General features: G+C 34.4%; 1 protein-coding gene across 1 annotated transcript in view; it reads left to right on the top strand.

Moving 5' to 3' along the window:
* Nucleotides 1-22,006, top strand: part of LOC124985685 (ankyrin repeat domain-containing protein 26-like) — a 123,165-nt gene that overhangs the window by 59,360 nt on the left and 41,799 nt on the right. The window contains exon 24 of the mRNA XM_047554347.1: nucleotides 1,456-2,348. Coding sequence (XP_047410303.1) covers nucleotides 1,456-2,348 — 893 coding nt within the window. The remainder of the gene's footprint in view (nucleotides 1-1,455; nucleotides 2,349-22,006) is intronic.

The raw sequence follows: 22,006 nt of genomic DNA, 5'->3' as shown, positions 1-22,006 counted from the left end.
ATTTCAACTCGTCTTTTCTGCAGTTCAGTAGTCCCTTTCACAATGGCTTCAGCCAGAGAAAAGACTTTTAGTATATTTCATAGCAATCCATGATTTTTTCATAATCTCCAAACCATTGCTACAAATAATAGATGTTCTAGTTTGGGGCAGTGATTTTACCCCCTTGGCATGTTAACATGGAGGTCTGCTTATAAGTCCCACTAGTAAGCAAGGAAGAACAGTGCAGCCAGTAGAAACTTTAGTTTGGATATCCTTCCCTCCATTTTGAGAAGTAAAAGAGTTTCCTCCGAGTAATCTCCTCTTTCAGTACAAAGAGTTTCTGAAAACACGGATTAGTATACCACATTCTTAGTGATGATCATTTTTTTCCTAATAAAATAGGTCATTGTATTTTCTCTATTTCATATTTACTCATATTTCAAAAATTGTAGTAAAAAAAATAAATATAACTAAACAGAAAACAATTTCAGGATTTTCTGAGAAGAGCCTTATACATATTACTTTATTTGGTCTTAAGATTTTTGAACCATAAGCCTTCTTTTGTATTTATATATTTAGAGGACAGAAATTACTGTCTTGGTGGAAGAGAACTAGAAATGGAGTCAGAGGACTGGGGGGAAAATCCTGAAGCTTGCTTGCACTTTGACTTGTTTTTGTTGTTGGTGGTGTGTTTTTTAAAATTCGTTCTAATTGGTCATACAAAGCAAGACAATTCCAAGAACCAAAGGCCAAATGTTTTCTCAGATATGCAGATGCTAATTCACAATGGGGGTGGGGAAGTTAGGGAAAAATAGAGGATTAGGCAGAGGGGAGTGAAAGGAGGGGAGGAGGTATGGGGTTAGGAGGATAATAGTTTGCTTACACTTTCAACCTCACCCTTTTTCAGAATAATGGATTAAAAAAGAATTCACTGGTATATGTAGAAGTGCTGAGTTTAGAGCTTGGATTTAATTAGATGTAATTCTTATAATGAAATACAAAAATATTAGAAAATTAGAATACATGTAGAACATTTTTGGGAAAGGAAACCAAAGAACTTTGGGAAATTTTCATCAGTAAAGTATATATACTTCTATAGCTCTCAAAATGGGATGCCTCTGTATATTAGTTATCAGTGTATAAATATTTTTTTAACATGGTCAAACCTACTAATCACTTATTCTATGTCTCATATTTTTTTGTAACTCAGAAAAAGTGTTCTTTAATTCTGAGAGTCTTAAAATTATCATTTCTTTCATACTCTCATAGATTTCTTTTCTTCAGTTAACTTTTTGAACTTCTGGAAATGTATGCTTTTATGAGCTCTGAAATTTAGATCTACTTTTTCTACAGTTAGATATACATTTATTGCAACCATTTTGATGTACATAATAATAGGCTATTTTGTTATTTCAGAGTAAATTGTGATCTATCATTTTGCTGAGTGCTACCTAAATATCCTCTTGGTTTTCTTAGGATTTTACTAGTGATGAAAGAGGAAAAGATCAACTAGATAAATATCAGAGAACAGAAGATACAAATTCTATGACAAGACTAGAAATAAACACAATAAAACAAGAGAACCAAGAAAAGGAAAAGAAATACTTTGAAGATATTGAAATTGTTAAAGGAAAGTATGATCTTCGAAAACCAATCAAAAGGAAAGTGGCAGAAACACTTAGAGATAATCCATTCCAGCATAATGAGCAATTCAATAACATTAAATGTGAGATTATAAAGCTAAATTTTCAAACTGAGGATGAAAAACAAAATAGGGAAAGACTAGAAACAGAAATCAAGTCTTACCATGAAAGATTGACTGCTGCTCCGTCCTGTCCTCATGAAAGTCAGGTATCAAAAGCATACCAAGAACTTGCTTTCCACAGAGCCAGAGATGAATATTTGCATTCACACACTGAGATAAATTGTAATAACTCTCACTGCAAAGTTAATAGTGAGGTTTTATCACAAGAACTTCTTAAGTATGAAAGAAAGATCGATAGCCTAGAAAATAAGTTACGTCAGACAGAGCAAGTATATGAAAAAATCACATTGGTTTTAGAATATGTACGAAGAAACCTAAGCCAGAGAGAGTGTCGTGTGAAGGAAATCACGCACACATGGCAAAGTGAACAAACTAAAGGGAATAAATATTATGGGAAGCAGAATTCCACAGAGGAGAGAACAAAATTGCAAAATGAAAATACATTGGTTCAACAATTGCAGGAACTTTACAGCGAAATTGACAGTAAAGACACAGTAACACGTATCCAAGGCGAATGTCATGATATTGTACAAAAATTTCAAGTTAGCAATAAAGAACACAATCTCATCCTGGAAAAAACCTTTGAGAAATTAAGCAATAAGTGGTGTCATTCTGAAGATAGACTGCATCCATATGAAAATGAGAAAACAAAGACAAGTAAGTATCAAGAATGAAAAATATGAATTGTCTTTGAAGGAAAGTTCAAAGTAATGGTTTATTATGGTTAAATGTGGAATCTAGTTGTATGAGAAACTACATCTACTATAAATGTATTTACTATATCAACTCTAAAATGTAACCTCACTTCTGCTGAATTCAACTTAGACCTTTTTCCCAACACAAAGCAATAGTCCATGTTTGAAGTGATGTCTACCAATTTCCCTGCTCTGGTCATTATACATTATATGCATGTTTTGAAATATCATACTGCACCTTATAAATATGTACAATTATATGCTAATTAAAAATAATCAGGGTTACATAGAACTGCATTCAAAATTTACCAAAAAGGGAAATGATTGAAAATGTTGGATCTGAGATAGGCTATACTTTGGGTAAAGGCATTGTATTTCCTATGAAGCTTGAAGACATTAATTTACAAAGTTTTAGTATACACACACACACACACACACACACATATACATATATACTTAAGTTAATAATGTCATCTTTTTGTTTGAATTCAAATTTAATTAAGCTTATAGATCTGCTAGTTTGCAGGAACATATCATGCAAGGTGGATACAATCATCAATTTTCAAACAAAACAAAACAAAAAAATTGATCCAGTTCCAGAATAAATAAGCAGCACTAAAAAAAAGAAATGTGAACTGCTATAGATAATGGGGCCCTGAAAGACCACACCAACCAAATATAATGTATGGATCTCTCCTGGAATGTGATTAAGAAAAACAAATGTAAAAAGATTTTGAAAACTTTTCAATGTTAGACTTACAGAAAGGTTGCTATAGTACTAAGAATTCCCACATATCCTTCATGTGTTAAGGACTTACCATGTTTACTTTATCACTCTTGCACACTGCTAGGAATTGAACCCAAGTTCTTGCTCAGGCTTAGCAGTGAGCTATGCCCTACCCCTGAATAATATTTTTAATGTCTTTAAGTTGCCATGTTTGAAGACCATGATGAAGCAGACAAACAGAAATGCTCATAGACAGAGGAGCTTAAGTGTAGATGATATATTTTGTAATAGCTCTCCTTCACAAGCATTTTATCTATTCTATTTGGTGATTTAATTTTTATTCATGCCAATTTGAGAAGAATTTTAAAATCACCATCTCAATTTCTTTATGACCATTAACTGTTTCAAAGCATTTGCTTTTCATGAAATCATAATATGATGAATTTTGGCAAAATCATAGTTGATTTACTCTATCCTCTGTTTCTGCTATTAATTGCACAAGTTCACAGATAACTTGTTCATACTTGTTAGTATTGTAGCTTTCTATGGTTCATTAATTGGGTATTGAATCTCCATTTGAGACTATCAAAGTGTGGCAGGATTCATGTACAGTAGGAATGGAGTGAGGAGTGGAACAAGTTGTAGGAGCTGTGGTCAGGGAAGGAGGCAGACAAGGTTACCTAGGTCTCCTTTTTATTCTGAGATGGGAATCTATTGGAAAGACATGAGCAGAGGACTGAATGTGTGAGGAATTCTGGTGTTAATTTGAGTTTCTAAATAAAAAGTTGGGGGGTAATATTCTCCTCTGTAGAATTCTCCAGCCCTAGTTCAATCTACATACCCATATCTGTTTGAGAATTCAGTAGGTGTCAAGCATTGCAAGCAATCTTCATCAGGGGAGGAATGGAGAGAGGGTGAAACTTGTCTAAAGATCGTAGGATTGATTAGACATGAAGACAACACCTTCTGTGTCCTTAATGGAATTCAGAAATAATGTTTATCTACAGTAGGTGGATTGATGTACATGGTGATATTTTTAGAGAAATATGTAAGAGTTTATCAACATACAGAAATAATAAGGTGGTTTATAAAATTATTAACACATATTTTATCAGGTGGAAGTGAGACGAATTCAAGGAGTGGCTTCACTAGAAGTTTCATCTGATTATTATCTTAATTAAGAAGAGGAGTCAGACACAGGATTTCAGAAGAAACTAGGTCAAGTCACAAGTCAAATATGTATGAAATTGGACATTTAATAGTCAATCTATAAGTTTGTTAAACAATAAAGTGTTTTAGAACACTAATAATTCAGTGCATAGCATTATTTGGATTTCCATTATAATTTATTTTATTACAATTTTATTATTATTGTCTTTATGGTAAACTTGTTTTTGTTTTTCAGTTCTGGGGTTGAACCCAGGACCTTGAACATGTAAGGAGTGGGTGTTCTCATATTAATCTTATGATTCCAATACTTGTCATGCTACCTGACCATACAAATGCTGAACTGATAAAGGAAGAATGGGGGAACCTGAAGCTCTGATAGCCACAATGATAATTAAAGCAGTGTACAACTATGGGCATATTATATTCCATAATAATGTTTTACAACATGCCCAGTAAAGAGTGAAATCTTTGAGAGAAATAATGTAATAATTAATTGTTTTCTATTTGCCACAGAATTTGAATTTGGACTTGCTAGAACTTCCAAAAACATACTGCAGTAAAATGTGTAGTCATTTTATAATCATTTAAAAAAATTTTACCATGTGTTCTACTGCTTTCAAATCCTATATTTTTATTTTTTGCTTTTCTAAAGCTTATTATATATTTCTGGTTTAGCATTTCAAGTTTCCCCTTATTTTAACTTTCTATACATTTAGTTTTCATGTCTTAGTTGTACTTTTTTTAACTATTTCTACTTTTTTTTTCTTTATTTTTAATGTATTCATTCTGGTCAATCCTTAATTAGTAATCTTATATTACTCATTTTCAGACTTTCAAAAATAAATGCAGAGGACTGTGTTTTCTCTCAGAACAATGTTAGCTATGTTTGCTGTAAAATATTTCTTTGTAGCAAAACATTTTGTCATTATTCCAAATTCCTCTTTAATCCAGGGGCTATGTAGACAAATGGATTGTTATTTTTTCCACTCAAGTGGCTTTAAACTTTAATTTTGGCAGTAAAGTAAGCATATATTAAATTTTAAAATATTTGAATCTTTCTTGGCATCTACAAATAAATTTGAATTCCAAGTATGCACCCATTTGATTTTTATGTACTCAAACTATCCAAAAGTCAGCTGGTTAAACACTATCCTAACAAGCATGTGGTCATTAATAACTTTATGAATCTAAATATCACATTATTGGTGCTTTTTTCTATTTTCCCATTTTTATTTCCAAATATGTATCTAAAGATTTAGACTAACATTTAATTTAGTTTGCTATTTCTAATACTGTGGTCCTTAACAGTATTTTAATGTTATTACAATTACTATAGTGTGATCAAGGTTACATGCTTTTTTTCACAATTTTTGATTGGTGCCTTGTAGTTGTACACAATGATGGGATTTGTCATTACGTATTTATGCATTGGTACAATATGACAATACAGTTTGACCAACCTCACTCTCTAACACTTCCTCCCTCCTACACTCCCTCCCTCCATTTGATCCCTTTCCTTTACTGATCTTCGTTTGATCTTCATAAGATTAGACCCACGTTTATTTATGGCTTTCCTCTCTAGCTTCTGTTTGTGAGAGAAAACAAACAACACTTGACCTTCTGAGTTTGATTTATTTTGCTTAACATAATTCATTTTGCTGCCAGTCACAAAATTTCATTTTTTGTTCTCCCTGAATAAAATTCCATTGTGTATGTAGACCACAATTTCTTCATTCACCCTTCTGTTGATGAACACCTACACTGGCTCCATAGTTTGGCAATTGTGAATTGTGCTACTGAAAATGTGGGTATGCATGTATCCTTGTAGAAAGATAACTTTAATTCTTCATGAGAAATGCTGAAAGATGGTATAGCTGATAGTTCCATGTCTAGTATTTTGAGGAATCTCCATACTGATTTCCAGTGTGGTTTTACTAATTTGCCATCCCAATAACAGTACAAAAGCGTTCCTTTATCTCCACATCCTCTACAGCATTTATGATGTGTACTCTTGACATCTGTCATTTTGACTGGTGTGAGATGAAATCAGTATAGTTTTGATTTGCCTTTCCCTTATTGCTAATAATATTGAACAAATATTTGTAGGCTATGTGTATTTCATCTTTTGGGAATATTCTGTTTTCTTCCTTTGCCTGTTTGCTAAGGGTTATTTAATTTTTTGGCATAAAGTTTTTACATTTTTTATATATTCTAGACATTAAAGCTCTGTCAGAAGAGTAGCTAGAAAAGATCTTCTCCCATTTTATAGGCTCTGTTTTCATGTTTCTAACTGTTTCCTTTGTTGTACAAAAGTGTTTTAATTGAATGTTATCCCATTTATAAATTCTTGGGGTTATTTCCTAAGCTTAGGGATCCTAAAATGTTTTGTTATTTTTCCACATTAGTGGATTTAGATTTCATTTTTGTTGATGAGAATGTGTAAGTGTGTGTTTGTGTGTAATACACAATGTCATGAAGTTGAATAAAAGTGAGCACATACTAAATTAAAAAAATATTTAAAATGTTCTTTGTGTTTACAACTAAATTTGAAGTGCAAGTGCATATGCATTTGAGTTTTACATACTCAAAACTGCCTACATGCCCGCTGATTAAATAGTATACTAAATTTATGGAACTAATTGTCACATTATGGAGGATTTACTTGTATTTTCCAATTTTTATTTCCAAATATGCACCTGAAGGTTAAACCAACATTATTTTACCATGTCAATGCTGTGACCTTACCAAAATTTTAATGTATTACAACTATTATAGTGCAATCACCTTTCTTTAAGTTTTCATTTTAAGTACTGACATGTTTTCTTCCTGAAGAGAAAGAAAGTCTAAGGCCTTAAATATTTCTCCTTTGTTAATTCAATTTTTTGGTAATAGTCTTAAAATTAATGTTCCAGGTTCTATTATAAAGAACTTTGGAATCCTCCTGCCTCAGCCTGGGGAATGGCTGGGATTTCAGGCATGCACACTGTACATAGCTTCTCAATCTTATTAAGGGGATAAAGAAGGCAAGTGAAACTACAATACTGATAAGGAGAAAGAGAAATAATCACAAGCCTAGAAGAAATTTTTAATGTTTTTAGTAATGCACTATAGTTCTACATAATATGGGGATTTTGTTTTTACATAACCATATATACATGAAATAAAATTGGCTCCACTTCAGTCCCCAGTACTTTCTCTTTCTTCCCCTTCTCTCTTCCCTTTTCCCATTCCTCTACTCTAATCCTCTTCTATTTATTTATAGTTATTTTAAATTATTGCTTTTGAAATATATATAAAGGTGAAATCTACTGTAGTACATTCATATATAGCATACATTGGTCAGTTACATTCCATCAGTCCCCTCTCTTCTTCAATCTCTTCTGCTCCACTGATCTCCTATTTTCATGGGATCCCCCTTCCACCAACTTTAAATTCTTTTTAATTTTTCTAATTAATTTTACATGACAGTAGAATGCATCTATGCATTTTGATAAACCATACATAAGTGGAGTATAGTTTCTCATTTTTCTGATTCTATATGTTGTAGGATCACAATGATCATGCAGTCATATATGTACATGAGGTAAATAATGCCTGTTTCACTCTACTATCCTTTCTACCCCAATATCCCTGCCCGTCTGTTCACTCCCCTCAACCTAATCTAAAGTAACTCTATTCTTCCCTAATGCTTGTTATGAATTAGCCTCAGCATATCAGAGAAATCATTGGCATTTGGGTTTTTTGGGGGATTGGCTTATTTCACTTAGCATGATATTCTCCAACTACATCTATTTACCAGCAAATGCCATAATTTCATTCTCGTTTCTGACTGAATATTCCACTGTGTATATATACAACAATTTCTTCCTCCATTCATCTGTTGAAAGATGCCTATGTTAGTTCCATAGTTTGGCAATTGTGAGTTGAGCTGCTATAAATATTGATGTAGCTGCATCACTGTAGTATGCTTATTTTAAGTCCTTTGAGCATAAACCAAGGAGTAGAATAACTGGGTCAAATGGGGGTCCATTCCAAGTTTTCTGAGGACTCTCCATACTGCTTTTCCAGACTGCACCAATTTGTAGTCCTACCAGCAATGTATGAGTGTACCTTTTTCCCCACATTCTTTCCAACACTTATTATTGCTTGTATTTTTTAAAATTTATTTTTATTGTAAACAAATGGAATACATCTTGTTTTTGTTAAGTAAAGGCATACCATTTGTGTAATCATACATTTACATAGGGTAATGGTGTTTGATTCATTCTGTTATTTTTTTCCTTCCCTCCCACCCCTACCACCACTCTTTTCCCTCTACATAGTTCCTCCTTCCTCCACTATTGCCGCCCTCCCACCCCCATTATGTGTCATCATCTGCTTATCAGCGAGATCATTCGTCCTTTGGTTTTTTGAGATTGGCTTATCTCACTTAGCATGATATTCTCCAATTTCATCCATTTGCCTGAAAATGCCATAATTTTATTATTCTTTATGACTGAGTAATATTCCATTGTATATATATACCACAGTTTCTTTATCCATTCATCAGTTGAAGGGCATCTAGGTTGGTTCCCCAATCTGGCTATTGTGAATTGAGCATCCATGAACATTGATGTGGCTGCATCACTGTAATATGCTGATTTTAAGTCCTTTGGGTATAGGCCAAGGAGTGGGATACCTGGGTCAAATGGTGGTTCCATTCCAAGTTTTCTAAGGAATCTCCACACTGCTTTCCAGGGTGGCTGCACTAATTTGAAACCCCACCGACAATGAAGAATGTACCTTTTTCCCCACATCCTCGCCAACACCTATTGTTGCTTTTATTCTTGATAATCACCATTCTAACTGGGGTGAGATGGAATCTTAGGGTAGTTTTGATTTGCATTTCTCTAATTGCTAAAGATGTGGAACATTTTTTCATGTGTTTGTTGATCAATTGTATTTTTTGTTCTGTGTGTCTGTTCAATTCCTTATCCCATTTATTGATTGGGTTATTCATTTTTTTGGAGTTAAGATTTTTGAGACTTTTATATATCCTATAGATAATGCTTTATCTGAGGTGCATGTAATAAAGATTTTTTCCCAATCTGCAGACTCTCTCTTTACATTATTGATTGGTTTTTTACAGAGAAGATTTTTGCTTTTAGTCCATCCCATTTATTGCTTCTTGATTTAACTTGTTGTGTTTTAGTGGTCTTTCCTAGGCAGACATGGTCAAGATTTGGGCTTACTTTTTCTTCTAGAACTCACAGGGTGTCTGTTCCAGTGCCTAAGTCATTGATCCACATTGAGCTGAGTTTCTTGTGAGGTGAGAGATAGAGGTTTAACTTCATTTTGTTACATTGTGTTTCCATTTTTTCCCAGCACCATTTGTTGAATAAGCTATCTTTTCTCCAGTGAATGTTTTTGGTACCATTGTCTAGTATTAGATAACTATTTATCTAGGTCTGTCTCTGTGTCTTCTATTCTGTTCCATTGGTCTGTGCATACGTTTTGGTGCCAATGCCATGCTGTTTTTGTTACTATAACTCTATAATATAGTTTGAAGTCTGGTATTGTGATGCCTCCTGCTTTGCTTATTTTGCTAGGGATTGCTTTCCTTATTTTTCCAGATGAAATTCACAATTGCTTTTCCTAATTCTACGAAGAATGTCTTGGCATTTTAAATAGGAATTGCATTAAATTTGCATAATGCTTTGGTAATAAGGCTATTTTGACAGGGTATATGAACTTGAATACTCAACATACAATAAAGAAAAAAATAAAATATCATGATCATATTACACAAGAACACTGGGACAACATCAAGAGACTAAACTTGAGAGTCATTGTGATAGAAGAGAATATTGAAATACAGGTGAAAAGTATTCAGAACCTCTTAAGTGAGACAGCATAAATATTTCCCCACCTTAGAAATGACAAATATGCATATAGGTTACATACAGGGTCTCCAACAGACAAGACCAAAAAAGTTCCTCTTCAAGACACATTTTAGTTAAAATGCAAGAAGTAGAAAATAAGGAACCAGTATTAAAAACCACAAAAGAAAAAACATCAGGTCACATTTAGAGGTTCACTTCTCACTTCTCGACTTAGACCCCAGAATCAAGAACAGCCTAGAAGAAGATATTCAAACCTATAAAAGATAACAATTGCCAGCCAAATTTGCTATATCCAGAAAAGCTATCTTTCAGAAATGATGCAAAATAAACATTTTATGATAAGGATAAACTGAAAGGATTCCTGACCACTAAGCCATCACTACAAAGAATACTTAAAGATATATTGCATAAGGAGAAATCCCACCACAAAATCCCAATTCCCTAAATATATGAAGCTCACTAGAAGAGCAACTAACTAAATGAAAATCAAAACAGATTGAAATACAGGAAACATTTGTGTACAATGAATCAAAATGCAGTCTGTAAAAAATTAAAAAATAAAAAATAAACTAGGAACAGCAGAACTTGCTATTACAAAAGTTATGTATGCCAACCCCAAAGCCAATGACATACTTAATGATGAAAAATCTACAGCATTTCCTCTAAAATCAGAAACAAGTAAAAAATGTGCAGCCTCACCACTCCCATATAAAATAGCAGACCAACAGGGATACAATTATGTCAATGTCTATAGCAACACAAATCAGAGTAGCCAAGACATATTGAATGGTATACAAACACAAAAAGTATAACTCTGTCTTAAGAAATGAAATAATACCATTTGACAATGAATGGATTGAACTGGAGAATATCATGCTAAATAAAATAAGTCAACAGCATACAGATCATTTCCTGAAATAAACCATATCTTAGGCCACAAAGCAATGCTTAGTGCATACAAACCATTAGAGAGAAGTCCTTGCATACCATCAGATTATAAGGGAATGAATTCAGAAATCAACAATATAATGAAAAATAGAAGCTACACCAACACCTCTAGACTAAAGAATGCACTACTGCATGAACAATGAATAGCAGAAGAAATCATGGATGAAATTTAAAAATACTTCAAGGTAAATGAGAATAGCAACACAACATATGCATATCATTGAGACACTTGCAGGTGGTTCTCAGAGGAAAGTTCATAGCACTGATCTCATGCATTAAAAGAACAGAAAGTCTCCAAATAAATAACTTAACATTACCTTTCAAGGTCATGGAAAAGGAAGAAAAAATCAAAACTAAAAGCAGCACAAGACAAGAAATAATGAAAATCGGAACCAAAATCTGTGAAGGGAAACAAAAATGTTTCAAGTGAATCAATGATACACAAAAATTGATTCTTTGGGGGAAAAAAAGATAAAGTTGACAAACCCTTGGCCATACTAACTGGAGAAAGAAGGAAAAACTTAATTGTCTAAAATATGTGATTTAAAGGGAAATATCACCATGGACAACATTGAAATACAGATGATAATCAGAAATTATTTTGAAAAATTATAATCCAATCAAATAGAAAATTATGAAGATACTGACAGATTTCTAGAGAAAGATTACCTACCAAAATTGAGCCTATAAGTCACAGAAAATTTAAACAGATCAATTTCAAACAATGAAATTCAATAAGCTATCTAAAGCCTCCCAACAAAGAAAAGCCCAGGACCCAATAGAATCTCAGCTGAGTTCAACCAGACCTTCAATGAAGAACTAATATAAATCATTTTCAAAATATTCTAAGGAAAAGGATGGGATCCTTTCAAACTCATTTTATGAAGCTGGGATCACCCTGATTCCAAAGCAAGACGAACACACATCAAAGAAAGAAGATTTCAGGGCAATAATCCTGATGAACATAAATGTAAAAGTTCTGAACAAAATACTGGTAAATTGCATACAAAAACACATTAAAAAGATAGCACACCATGATCTAGTATGTTTCATCCCAGGGATGAATGGTTGACTCAGCATACAGAAATCAATAGATGTGATTCACCACATCAATACACATAATGACAAGAATCACGTGATTATCTCAGTAGATGCAGGAAGAGCATTTGAAGCTTCAAAACACAAGAAAAACAAGGGAGAGTAAAAACATACCTCAACATTTCAAAAGCTATTTATTTTAAAACAAAGGCCAACATGATTCTGAATGGAGGAAAACTGAAAGTATTCCTCCAAAAATTGAAATAAGACAGGGATGCCCTCTTTGAACATTTCTGTATAAAATAGCCCTCGTCACTCTAGCCAGATCTATTAGGCAAATAACAGAAAGAAAAAGGATTCATACAGAGAAATAAGAGCTAAATCTAGCAAAAGGATTCTCTATTTAGAAGAGAAAAATCCTAGAACTCACAAACCCATGCAGAAAACTAGCAGGATACAAAATAAACACCAATACATCAACTGCATAAGAGTAAAATAAAACAGTTCATGACATCTAAGGAAGCATTCCTGAAGTACTCAAAAGAATCTTATATATTAAAAAGATGAAAATGAGACAATAGAGCATGTGAAAGAATAAATATCACTACAGAAGGTAAGGAAATTCGAATTATGAGTGAATCCAATATTAAAAATAAAGTAAAATGACAGAAATACATGCCACTCTACCTTTTATACTGAATGTAAATGGGCTTGGGTCTTCAATTAAAAGAGAGTAAGTGAAATATTGAATGAAAAAAATCAAGATCTAACTGTATCTTGTCTGCAGGAAACACACATCGCATGCAAAGAGACTCACAGAATGACAGGATGGAAAATGGTACTTCCATCTCATACAAATGGAAGCCTGAAGGAAGGAGCAGTAGCTCTTCTTGTATTTGCCAAAAGACTTCAAACCACCATGAGCCAGAAATAACAAGGAACATCACTACCTACTGGCAAAAGGAATAATACAACAAGAAGGTTTAATGGCTGTAAATAAGTATGCCATGACCATCAGTGCCCCCAATTTCATGAAACCAAAACCACTCAAAAGTAAAGGGAGAGATGAGCCCCAGGAATATCAGTGTGGGTCACTTCACTATGCCACTCTCACCAATACTATGCCATCCAGACTAAAAACCAACACTTACGACATAGATCAAATGTACAGTTGATCAAAAGCACTTTGCAGATATCTATGGAATATTTCTTCAGACAACAGTAGAATAATCATTCTTTTCATAAAATGTTCTCTAAAACAGGCTCTATGTTAGCCATAAAAGCTATTCTTAACTTTTATGCTAATATGCAATAATTACTTGCATATTAACTGATCATAATAAAATAACATTTCAAAACTACACCAACCAAAAAGAATCAGTGTAATCGCTAAGAGAATGAGCAATATGCTTTTGCAGAATGAATGGCTCATCAAAGAAATCAGAGGAAGTATCAAAAGACCCTTAGAATCAACTGATAAGAGAAACACATCCCAGAATCTATGGGATAACATGAAAGCAGCGCTAAGATGGAAGTTTATAATTGACTATGTATCTGAAAATCAGATGGATCACAACTAAACTTAACTACAGATAAATCTTGAAGTCTTAAGGAAACAAGAACCATCCAACTCCAAATCCAGTAGGAAGAAAGAAATGATAACCATTAGTGCCAAATTTGATGAATTAGAAAATGAATAAGCAATACAAATGATAAATGAAATAAGGGGTTGGTTCTTTGAAAAGATAAACAAGTTTGATAAATCCTGAACAAAAATAACCAAAGTAAATAGAAAGAAAATATGAATGAATAAATTTACAGACAAAACCATGGATCTTGAAAAGAAACTTTTCTGAAATCCAGAGGACAGCTGACTACATTGAAAAGTTCATTGCCAAATAGTTTGCAAGAGTCTCATGTTAACAAATGCAAATAAAAACTGAAGCAATGTTGCATTTTTTTCAGTTAAACACAACTATTGATGATCACCCTAACCACTTCAAAATGTAAGACATTACTCTAGAATTGTGACATAATGTGAACATTTCTATTATTATACATTAAACATATCTCGTCATCTGTCACTGAGTTTATTCAATTGGAATGATATTTTGTTTTATTCACAAATTAATCCTGAGATGTAAATTGATGCAATAATAGAAATATTATAAAATAATTTGAAGATTAAATGATACAAAGCATTTATAATTATAATGTCTTACACAGTTCTTGATAAATAGTAAAGTGAAATTATGATTGAAATCGCTCTGCTTAGTGAAATCCAATAAGCAATACATTTCCCATTATTTTCTTTCCTTAAAGATAAAAAGTGGCACTTTTGACACACAATTTTATAAATGTCTATCCAATTTCTTTCAATATTCCCATTTAGAAGAAAAACAATTTGATTTTTCCATTTATTTTTTCTAAATCAATAAATTTTTCTTTGCACTTATTTTCTTTTCATTGTATGTATCTAAAATATATAGAGCAGAAATACAATGCATTTCACTAAATGTGTCATGCATTTATTATTAATTTAATTCTTAAAATTACTTGTAATGGATACACATATGTGGCTACTTTAAATGCTGACATGGAAATCAAGATATTTTTCTGGTAATATACAGGTTATTTGGTCAATTTTTGTTGTATATTTTGTAGTTTTTAAACTGTATGTAATTTTTACTTCTAATATGATAATTAAATCACAGATTAATTATCAAAAAAAAAAAAAAAGAAAAGTTCATTGCCAATTAAAGGGAATTCCAGAGACCTGATGGGAAGACTTAAACATTATAAAAATTAGAAAATAGAATAAATAAATAAATAAATAAATAAATAAATAAATAAATAAATTTCTAGACACATGACCTACACAAATTGAATCAGGATGATACGGGAAATCTAAACAGACAATTAGCATGTCATTATATTGAAGAAGAAATGAAAAGCCTCCCAAAAACAAAAGCCCAGGGCCAGACACATTCATGGCTAAAATTTCCCAGACCATCAAAGGACAACTAACACTGGTGCTCCTCAAAAAATTACGTGGGAGAGAGAAGGGAGGAAGCTGGTAAACACATTTTATGAGGGCAACATCTTCCTTAGAGGAAAACTGCATAAGAACATAACAAGGAGAGAAACTTATTTAATAATATTTTTGAGGACCATATTAAATTCTTGGAAACAATTTCAACAACACATTTAAATGGTCATACAACTTCATAATACAAGTTTAATTCCAATAATGCAAGGACAGTTCAACTCAAGCAACTCAATAAATATAGTACACCACACAGAGAATCAAGGACAAAAATCTCACCATCATATCAATAGATGTATAAGAGCCTTTGATAAAATTCAACAGTCCTATATTAGAAAAGTCTTAAGAAACTAGGGACAGTAGGATCTTGCTATAGTATTATACAAGTTGTGTATGCCAAGTCAAAAGTCACTGGCAGACTGAATGGTGAAAAATTGAAAGCATTTCCCAGAAATCAGAAACAAGTAAAACATGTACACGCTCACCACTCCTATACAAAATAGCACTGGAAATTTTAGTCAGAGCAATTAGACAAGGGAAGGAAATACAAAGTAAGAAGTCAAATTATCCTTATTTACTGAATATCACATCCTCTTTTAGAAAATCCTAAAGGTTTCACCAGAAGAATTTAAGATGGGAAAAACAAATTTATTAAAGTAGCTGAAAACAAAATCAACATAAAAATATAAACAATATATCTATACGATAAAAACAACCCCACTGAGAATGGAATCCGGATAACAACTTCACTCAAATGGTAGAAAAATTGCACATAGGACTAAACCAAACCAAGTAGGTGATATAACAATTCAAGCAAAATTGCAGAATGATGACAATGAAATTGAAGAGGACCCTAGATGATACAGACCTCTATTATTCATAAAAATGCAGACTTAGTATTGGAAAAATATCCACACACACAAAGTGGTTCACAGATTTGATATAATCTCCATCAAACCTCCAACAATATACTTCATGCAACTGGAAAAAAATTATCCTGAAATCCATATGGATGAAAAACAGATCAAAAATAGACAAAGGAAACCTGAGACATAAGAGCAATGCAGAAAGCATCATAAGACCCAATTTCAAAGCATAACACAGAGCAAGAGTCAGGAAAACAGCATGATGCTGGCATTAAAACAGACACACAAAGCAGAATTGACTGAAGATACAGACACAAACCCTCTTGGCTGCAGTCATCTGATTCTTGGATACAAGTGCCAAAAACATATAAATGGGAAAAGACAACTTTTTAATTGTTTTTTAAAAGGGCTGGCAGCAAGGGAAATGATAAAGATCATGAAAGAGAGGATTTTCAGTATAGGAAACAAATCTTTGATCACTTCTGAGAGGGCATTTGTAACAACATTATAAAAAGAACTCAAAATGCTTAACATCATGAATACAATTAACCCAATTCATTATTACTAAACAGATATTTCTCAAAAGAAGAAACATAAATGTTCAAATACATGTGACGAAACTGTTCTAAATCTCTAACAATCGCATTAAAAGCAAATCTAAACTACTCAGAGATTTCCTCTCTCTTCAATAAGAACAACAACCATCAAGAATATACATGATGAATGTTGGTGAGGATGTGGGGAAATAGTTACCCTTACATATTGTTGGTGGGAATACAAATTAGTGCAACCACTCTGGGAAGATTCCTCTATGGAGATTCCTCAAAAACTTAAAATGGGACCACCATATGATCCAGCTATTCCACTCCTAGGTTTATGTCCAAAAGTTCTAAAATGAGCACAGCGATAGGAGTAAAAGTACATAAGTACCTATTCTGGCACAACTCACAGTAGCCAAGGCATACTGAGTGGATTATAAAATACAGTATATATACATGAAGAAGTTTTACTATGTTTAAGGAATGAAATTTTGCCAGTTGCCAATAAATGGATGAAGCAAGAGAATATTATGGTAAATGAAATAAATCATATGAGAAAATCAGTATTGAAATGTTTACTCTCTTAGGTCAAAGGTACAGAAACCTAAAAGGGACAAAGGAGGGTGGTGGATATCATGGAGTTAAAGGGAAGATTAGTGGAGCAGAAAAAAACTGATGGGGAGGTAAGAGGTTTAGGCAAGGGGAGAGAATGTGAAATGAATTTGACAAAACTACCCTACTTGCATACATAAAAATATCATGATGAATTCCACCTTTAGGTATATCTATAAAGCACCAATTTAAAATTAATAAATAGAGGAGTTGGAGGTGGCCAGTAAAGAAGAGGAAGCTGAGGAAGGAGGAAAAGGGAAGGTGGGAACCAGGGTCAGAAATGATGTAAATAACATACTTGAATGACAGTATCAATATGAATCCAGTTCTTATGTACACGTCTAATGCACTATAAAAGTAAAACAAATGGCAATGGGTCAACTGGATATCCATATGCAGAATAATAGAACTAGATCTCTATTGCTCCCCATGTACAAGATATCACCAAAGGGATAGAAAACCTAGATATAAGAATAGAAACATTACAACTCCTTGCAGGAAATGTAGGGGAAATACCTCAACATATAGTCATAGACTGAGACTTTATGAAGAGGAATATGATAGCTGAGGAAATAATAGCAAGGTGAGTGCATCAAAATAAAATCTTCTTAAGAGCCAAGAAAACAACTAAGGGAATGAGGAGAAAGTATATAGCACGAGTGACGTACCTTGCCAGTTACTCTGTGACAGATGATTAGAATAAAAAATGCTTAAACGATTAAAAAAAATCATCCCAGAAAGATAAAAAAATCCACCCATTTAAGCAATGGCACATAAACAGAGAAATTCATACCTCTTCAGCATTCATACTGAATGTAAATGGGCTTCCTTTCTCAATTAGAAGATATTAATTGGAACATGAAATGAAAAATCTCAAGACCCAACTATATGTTGAATGCAGGAAACACCCATCACATTCAAAAAAACTCACAGAATCAAAGGAAGGAAAATGGTATTTCCATTTCATACAAATGGAAGTCAAATGCAAGAAGCAGTATCTCTCTTATATTTGCCAAAAGACTTCAAACCACCATGAGTCAGAAATGACAAAGAAAATCCCTACCTATAAAAGGCAGAAGGAATACTCCAACAAGAAGTTTTAATGGCTGTAAATATTTTGCCCTGAACATCAGTGCCCACAATTTCATGAAACAAAAACTACTCAAAGTAAAGCAATAGATGGGCCCCAGTAAATCAGGGTGGATCACTTCAATATACACTATCACCAATTGCTATGTCATCCAGACAAAAAATCAACAGTTACTAGAGTGTTCAACTGTAACTCGATCATACAAACCTCACAGATGTCTATGGAATATTTCCTTAGACAACAGAATACTCATTCTTTTCATAGGATTCTCTAAAATTCTCTATTGTGCCATAAAGTTTATCCTTAGCAAACCCACAAAGCAATCAAAATAATTCCTAACATTTTATCTAATCATAATAAAATGACATCTCAAAACAACATCATGAAAAAATAAACAGTACAAGCAATTACAGATTGAATTGTACACATTTGCATAATAAATGGGTTATCAAAGAAATTGGTGTTAAAAGACCCTTAGAACCAATTGAAAAGAGAAACACATCCCAGAATATCTGGGATACAATGAAAGCAGTGCTAAAAAGGAAATTTATAAATATGGCTACCTACCTTAAAAATCAAAGGGATCTTAACTAAATAACCTATAGATGATTCTACAAGTCTTAGGGAAACAAGAACAATTCAATTCCAAATTCAGAAGAAAGAAAGAAATGATAAGTATTAGTGCTAAAATTAACTAAATGGAAAATTATTGAACAATACAAAGGAAAAATAAAACAAAGAGTTGGGTCTTTGAAAAGATAAACAAGATCAATAAACCCTGAACCAAATTAAGGTAAAGTCAGAGAAGATACAAATCATTAAATCTACATATAAAAGAAGTGGATCTTATAATAGACACATTTCTGAAATCCAGAGGAGCATTAAGGACTGTTTTGAAAAGTGCAATGCCAATAAATGGGAAATCCAGGGACCCATCAGGATGACTTACATTATAAAAATTAGAAAATATAGAAGGAATGGACAAATTCCTAGACAGGTATAACCTACAAATTGAATCAAGAGATACAGGAAATCTAAACACAACAATAGCATGCCACTATATTTAAGAATCAATGAACAGTATTCCAAAAACAAAAGCCAAGATACAGACATGTTCATGGCAGAATTTTACCAAACCATCAAATGAGAACTAACACTGATGCTTCTCAAAAACTACTTGGGATAGAAAAGGGAGGAAACTGGCATACACATTCTATGAGACCAGTGTCATCCTTATAGGAAAACTGCACAAGAAAAAACTAACAAAGAAACTTATTTAATAATGTTCTTGAGGAACATATTTGCAAAAACCCTAATGAAATACTTGAAAGCAATTTCAAACAACACATTTAAATGATCATACATCATATAATTGGCTTAATTCCAAAAATCCAAGGATGGTTCAACAAATGCAATTCAATAAATGCAGTTGACCACAAAGAGAAACATGGACAAAAAATCTCATGATAATCTTAATAAATGTAGAAAAAAATCTTCAAAAAAATTCAAGGTTTTTCAAGATGGCAAACTAGAGGGTGGCTGCATTTTATGTTGTTCCAGGACACAGGATTCAAAAGAGGAGATAGTGAGAGACGTGGGACCAACTCAAAGCAAACGAGTGAGTCTCTCCCATTGGGGAGGCGTCCCGGATGGGGCGGTAGTCCCAGAACGCAGGGAACTTTGTGAAGTAGAGTTGCACAGCGAGATGCCCCTCCCCCCGCTGGAGCGGTAAACACAGACAACTGGGAACATCGTAGAGGTGGCTGCTCAGCACAGCGCTTGGACTTGGAGCAACCACTGGGGCTCCGGGTGGCTGCATGAGGAGGAGCTGTGTAGCGAGCTGTTTGGACTCAGAACAACCGCTTCTGAACACCGGGGGGCTGCCCAGAGGAAGAGGAGGAGCGTGGCGGGTCACTTGGTCTATGAGTGACTGCATCAGAGCTCCAGGTGGCTGCTCAGAGGAGGAGGCGAGTGGTGAGTTGTTTAGACTCAAAGCGACCGCTCCTGAACACCGGTGGCCTGCCTGGAGGAGGAGCGCGGTGGGTTCCTTGGTCTCAGAGCGACCGCTCCTGAACACCCGGGGGGCCACCCCGAGGAGGAAGAGGAACAGGGCGGGTCACTTGGACTCGGAGGGACTGCCTAGGGCTACAGGCGGTTGGCGGGAGGAGGAGACGTGAAGTGAGTAGCTTGGACTCCTAGTGACTACGTCAGAAACCGGGCAGCTATCTGGAGGAAGAGGTGTGTGGTGAGGCTCTGGGTCTCGGAGCTATTGTACAGGGCTCCAGGTGGCAGCTCAGAGGAGGGGCCGCAGAGCCAGGTGATTAGGTGCAGAGCAGGGTCCCAGGACCTAGGTGGCTTCTTGGTGGAAGAGCCGCACAGAGAAACACTTAGGGCAGAGCGAAGGTTCCAGGACTGTGGGCAGATTCTCTGAGGAGAGGCAGCCTAAGGAGACTCGTCTGCGAAGGGTGAGGCTCCCAGGCCCAGGAGGTAGGTCCGGGCCACTGGGAACGTTAAAGAGGAAGGCAGCCCAGTCCAGGCGGTAGTTGTAAATTGAGGGGAACCTCTAGGAGGAGAACAGACCAGCAAGACCTCCCCACAGGGTGAGTCTTCCCCGCTGGGTGAGGTTTTCCCACAAGGACAGTAAAACCCAGAGACACAGGCACAAACAGGCCTTGCCTCAGCCCGCAGCCTAGTTCCCCTTTGGATGACCACTGGTCAACAAGTGGAGGCGCCTCTACCCACTATCAGGGAATATACCCCACCTGAGGGTCACCAACCCTAGAGAGGCAGCTTCCTTGTGGAGTACCGCATTATCAACTTCCTCCAAGACTTCAGGCTACTGAAGGATAAGAGGGGATATACTAGCAATCTTCAGGGACATTATAAGTCAATAGAGGAAATCTGCAATATCTTAATGATCCACTGATTCCTGAACATTATGAGAAAACAAGGGAAGAAAATGCCCCAAACAAATCTAGATGTTACATCAATAAAATCCAACGACAGCATGGCAGAAGAAATGACAGAAAGGGAGTTCAGAATGTACATAATTAAAATGATCAGGGAAGCAAACGATGAGATGAAAGAGCAAATGCAGGCATTGAATGATGAGATGAAAGAGCAAATGCAGGCATTGAATGATCGCACCAATTGACAGTTAAAAGAGCAAATACAGGAAGCAAAAGATCATTTCAATAAAGAGTTAGAGATATTGAAAAAAAACCAAACAGAAATCCTTGAAATGAAGGAAACAATAAACCAAATTAAGAACTCCATAGAAAGCACAACCAATAGGATAGAACACCTGGAAGACAGAACCTCAGATATTGAAGACAAAATATTTAACCTTGAAAACAAAGTTGAACAAACAGAGAAGATGGTAAGAAATCATGAACAGAATCTACAAGAACTATGGGATATCATGAAAAGGCCAAATTTGAGAATTATTGGGATTGAGGAAGGCTTAGAGAAACAAACCAAAGGAATGAACAATCTATTCAATGAAATAATATCAGAAAATTTCCCAAATCTGAAGAATGAAATAGAAAATCAAGTTCAAGGGGCTTATAGGACTCCAAATACACAAAATTACAACAGACCCACACCAAGGCACATTATAATGAAAATACCGAACATACAAAATAAAGAC

This window comes from Sciurus carolinensis, chromosome 5 (genome assembly GCF_902686445.1).
Source record: "Sciurus carolinensis chromosome 5, mSciCar1.2, whole genome shotgun sequence".
Taxonomy (NCBI): domain Eukaryota; kingdom Metazoa; phylum Chordata; class Mammalia; order Rodentia; family Sciuridae; genus Sciurus; species Sciurus carolinensis.
The sequence above is the reverse complement of the archived record's forward strand: the minus strand, read 5'-3'. Positions and strand labels throughout refer to the sequence as shown.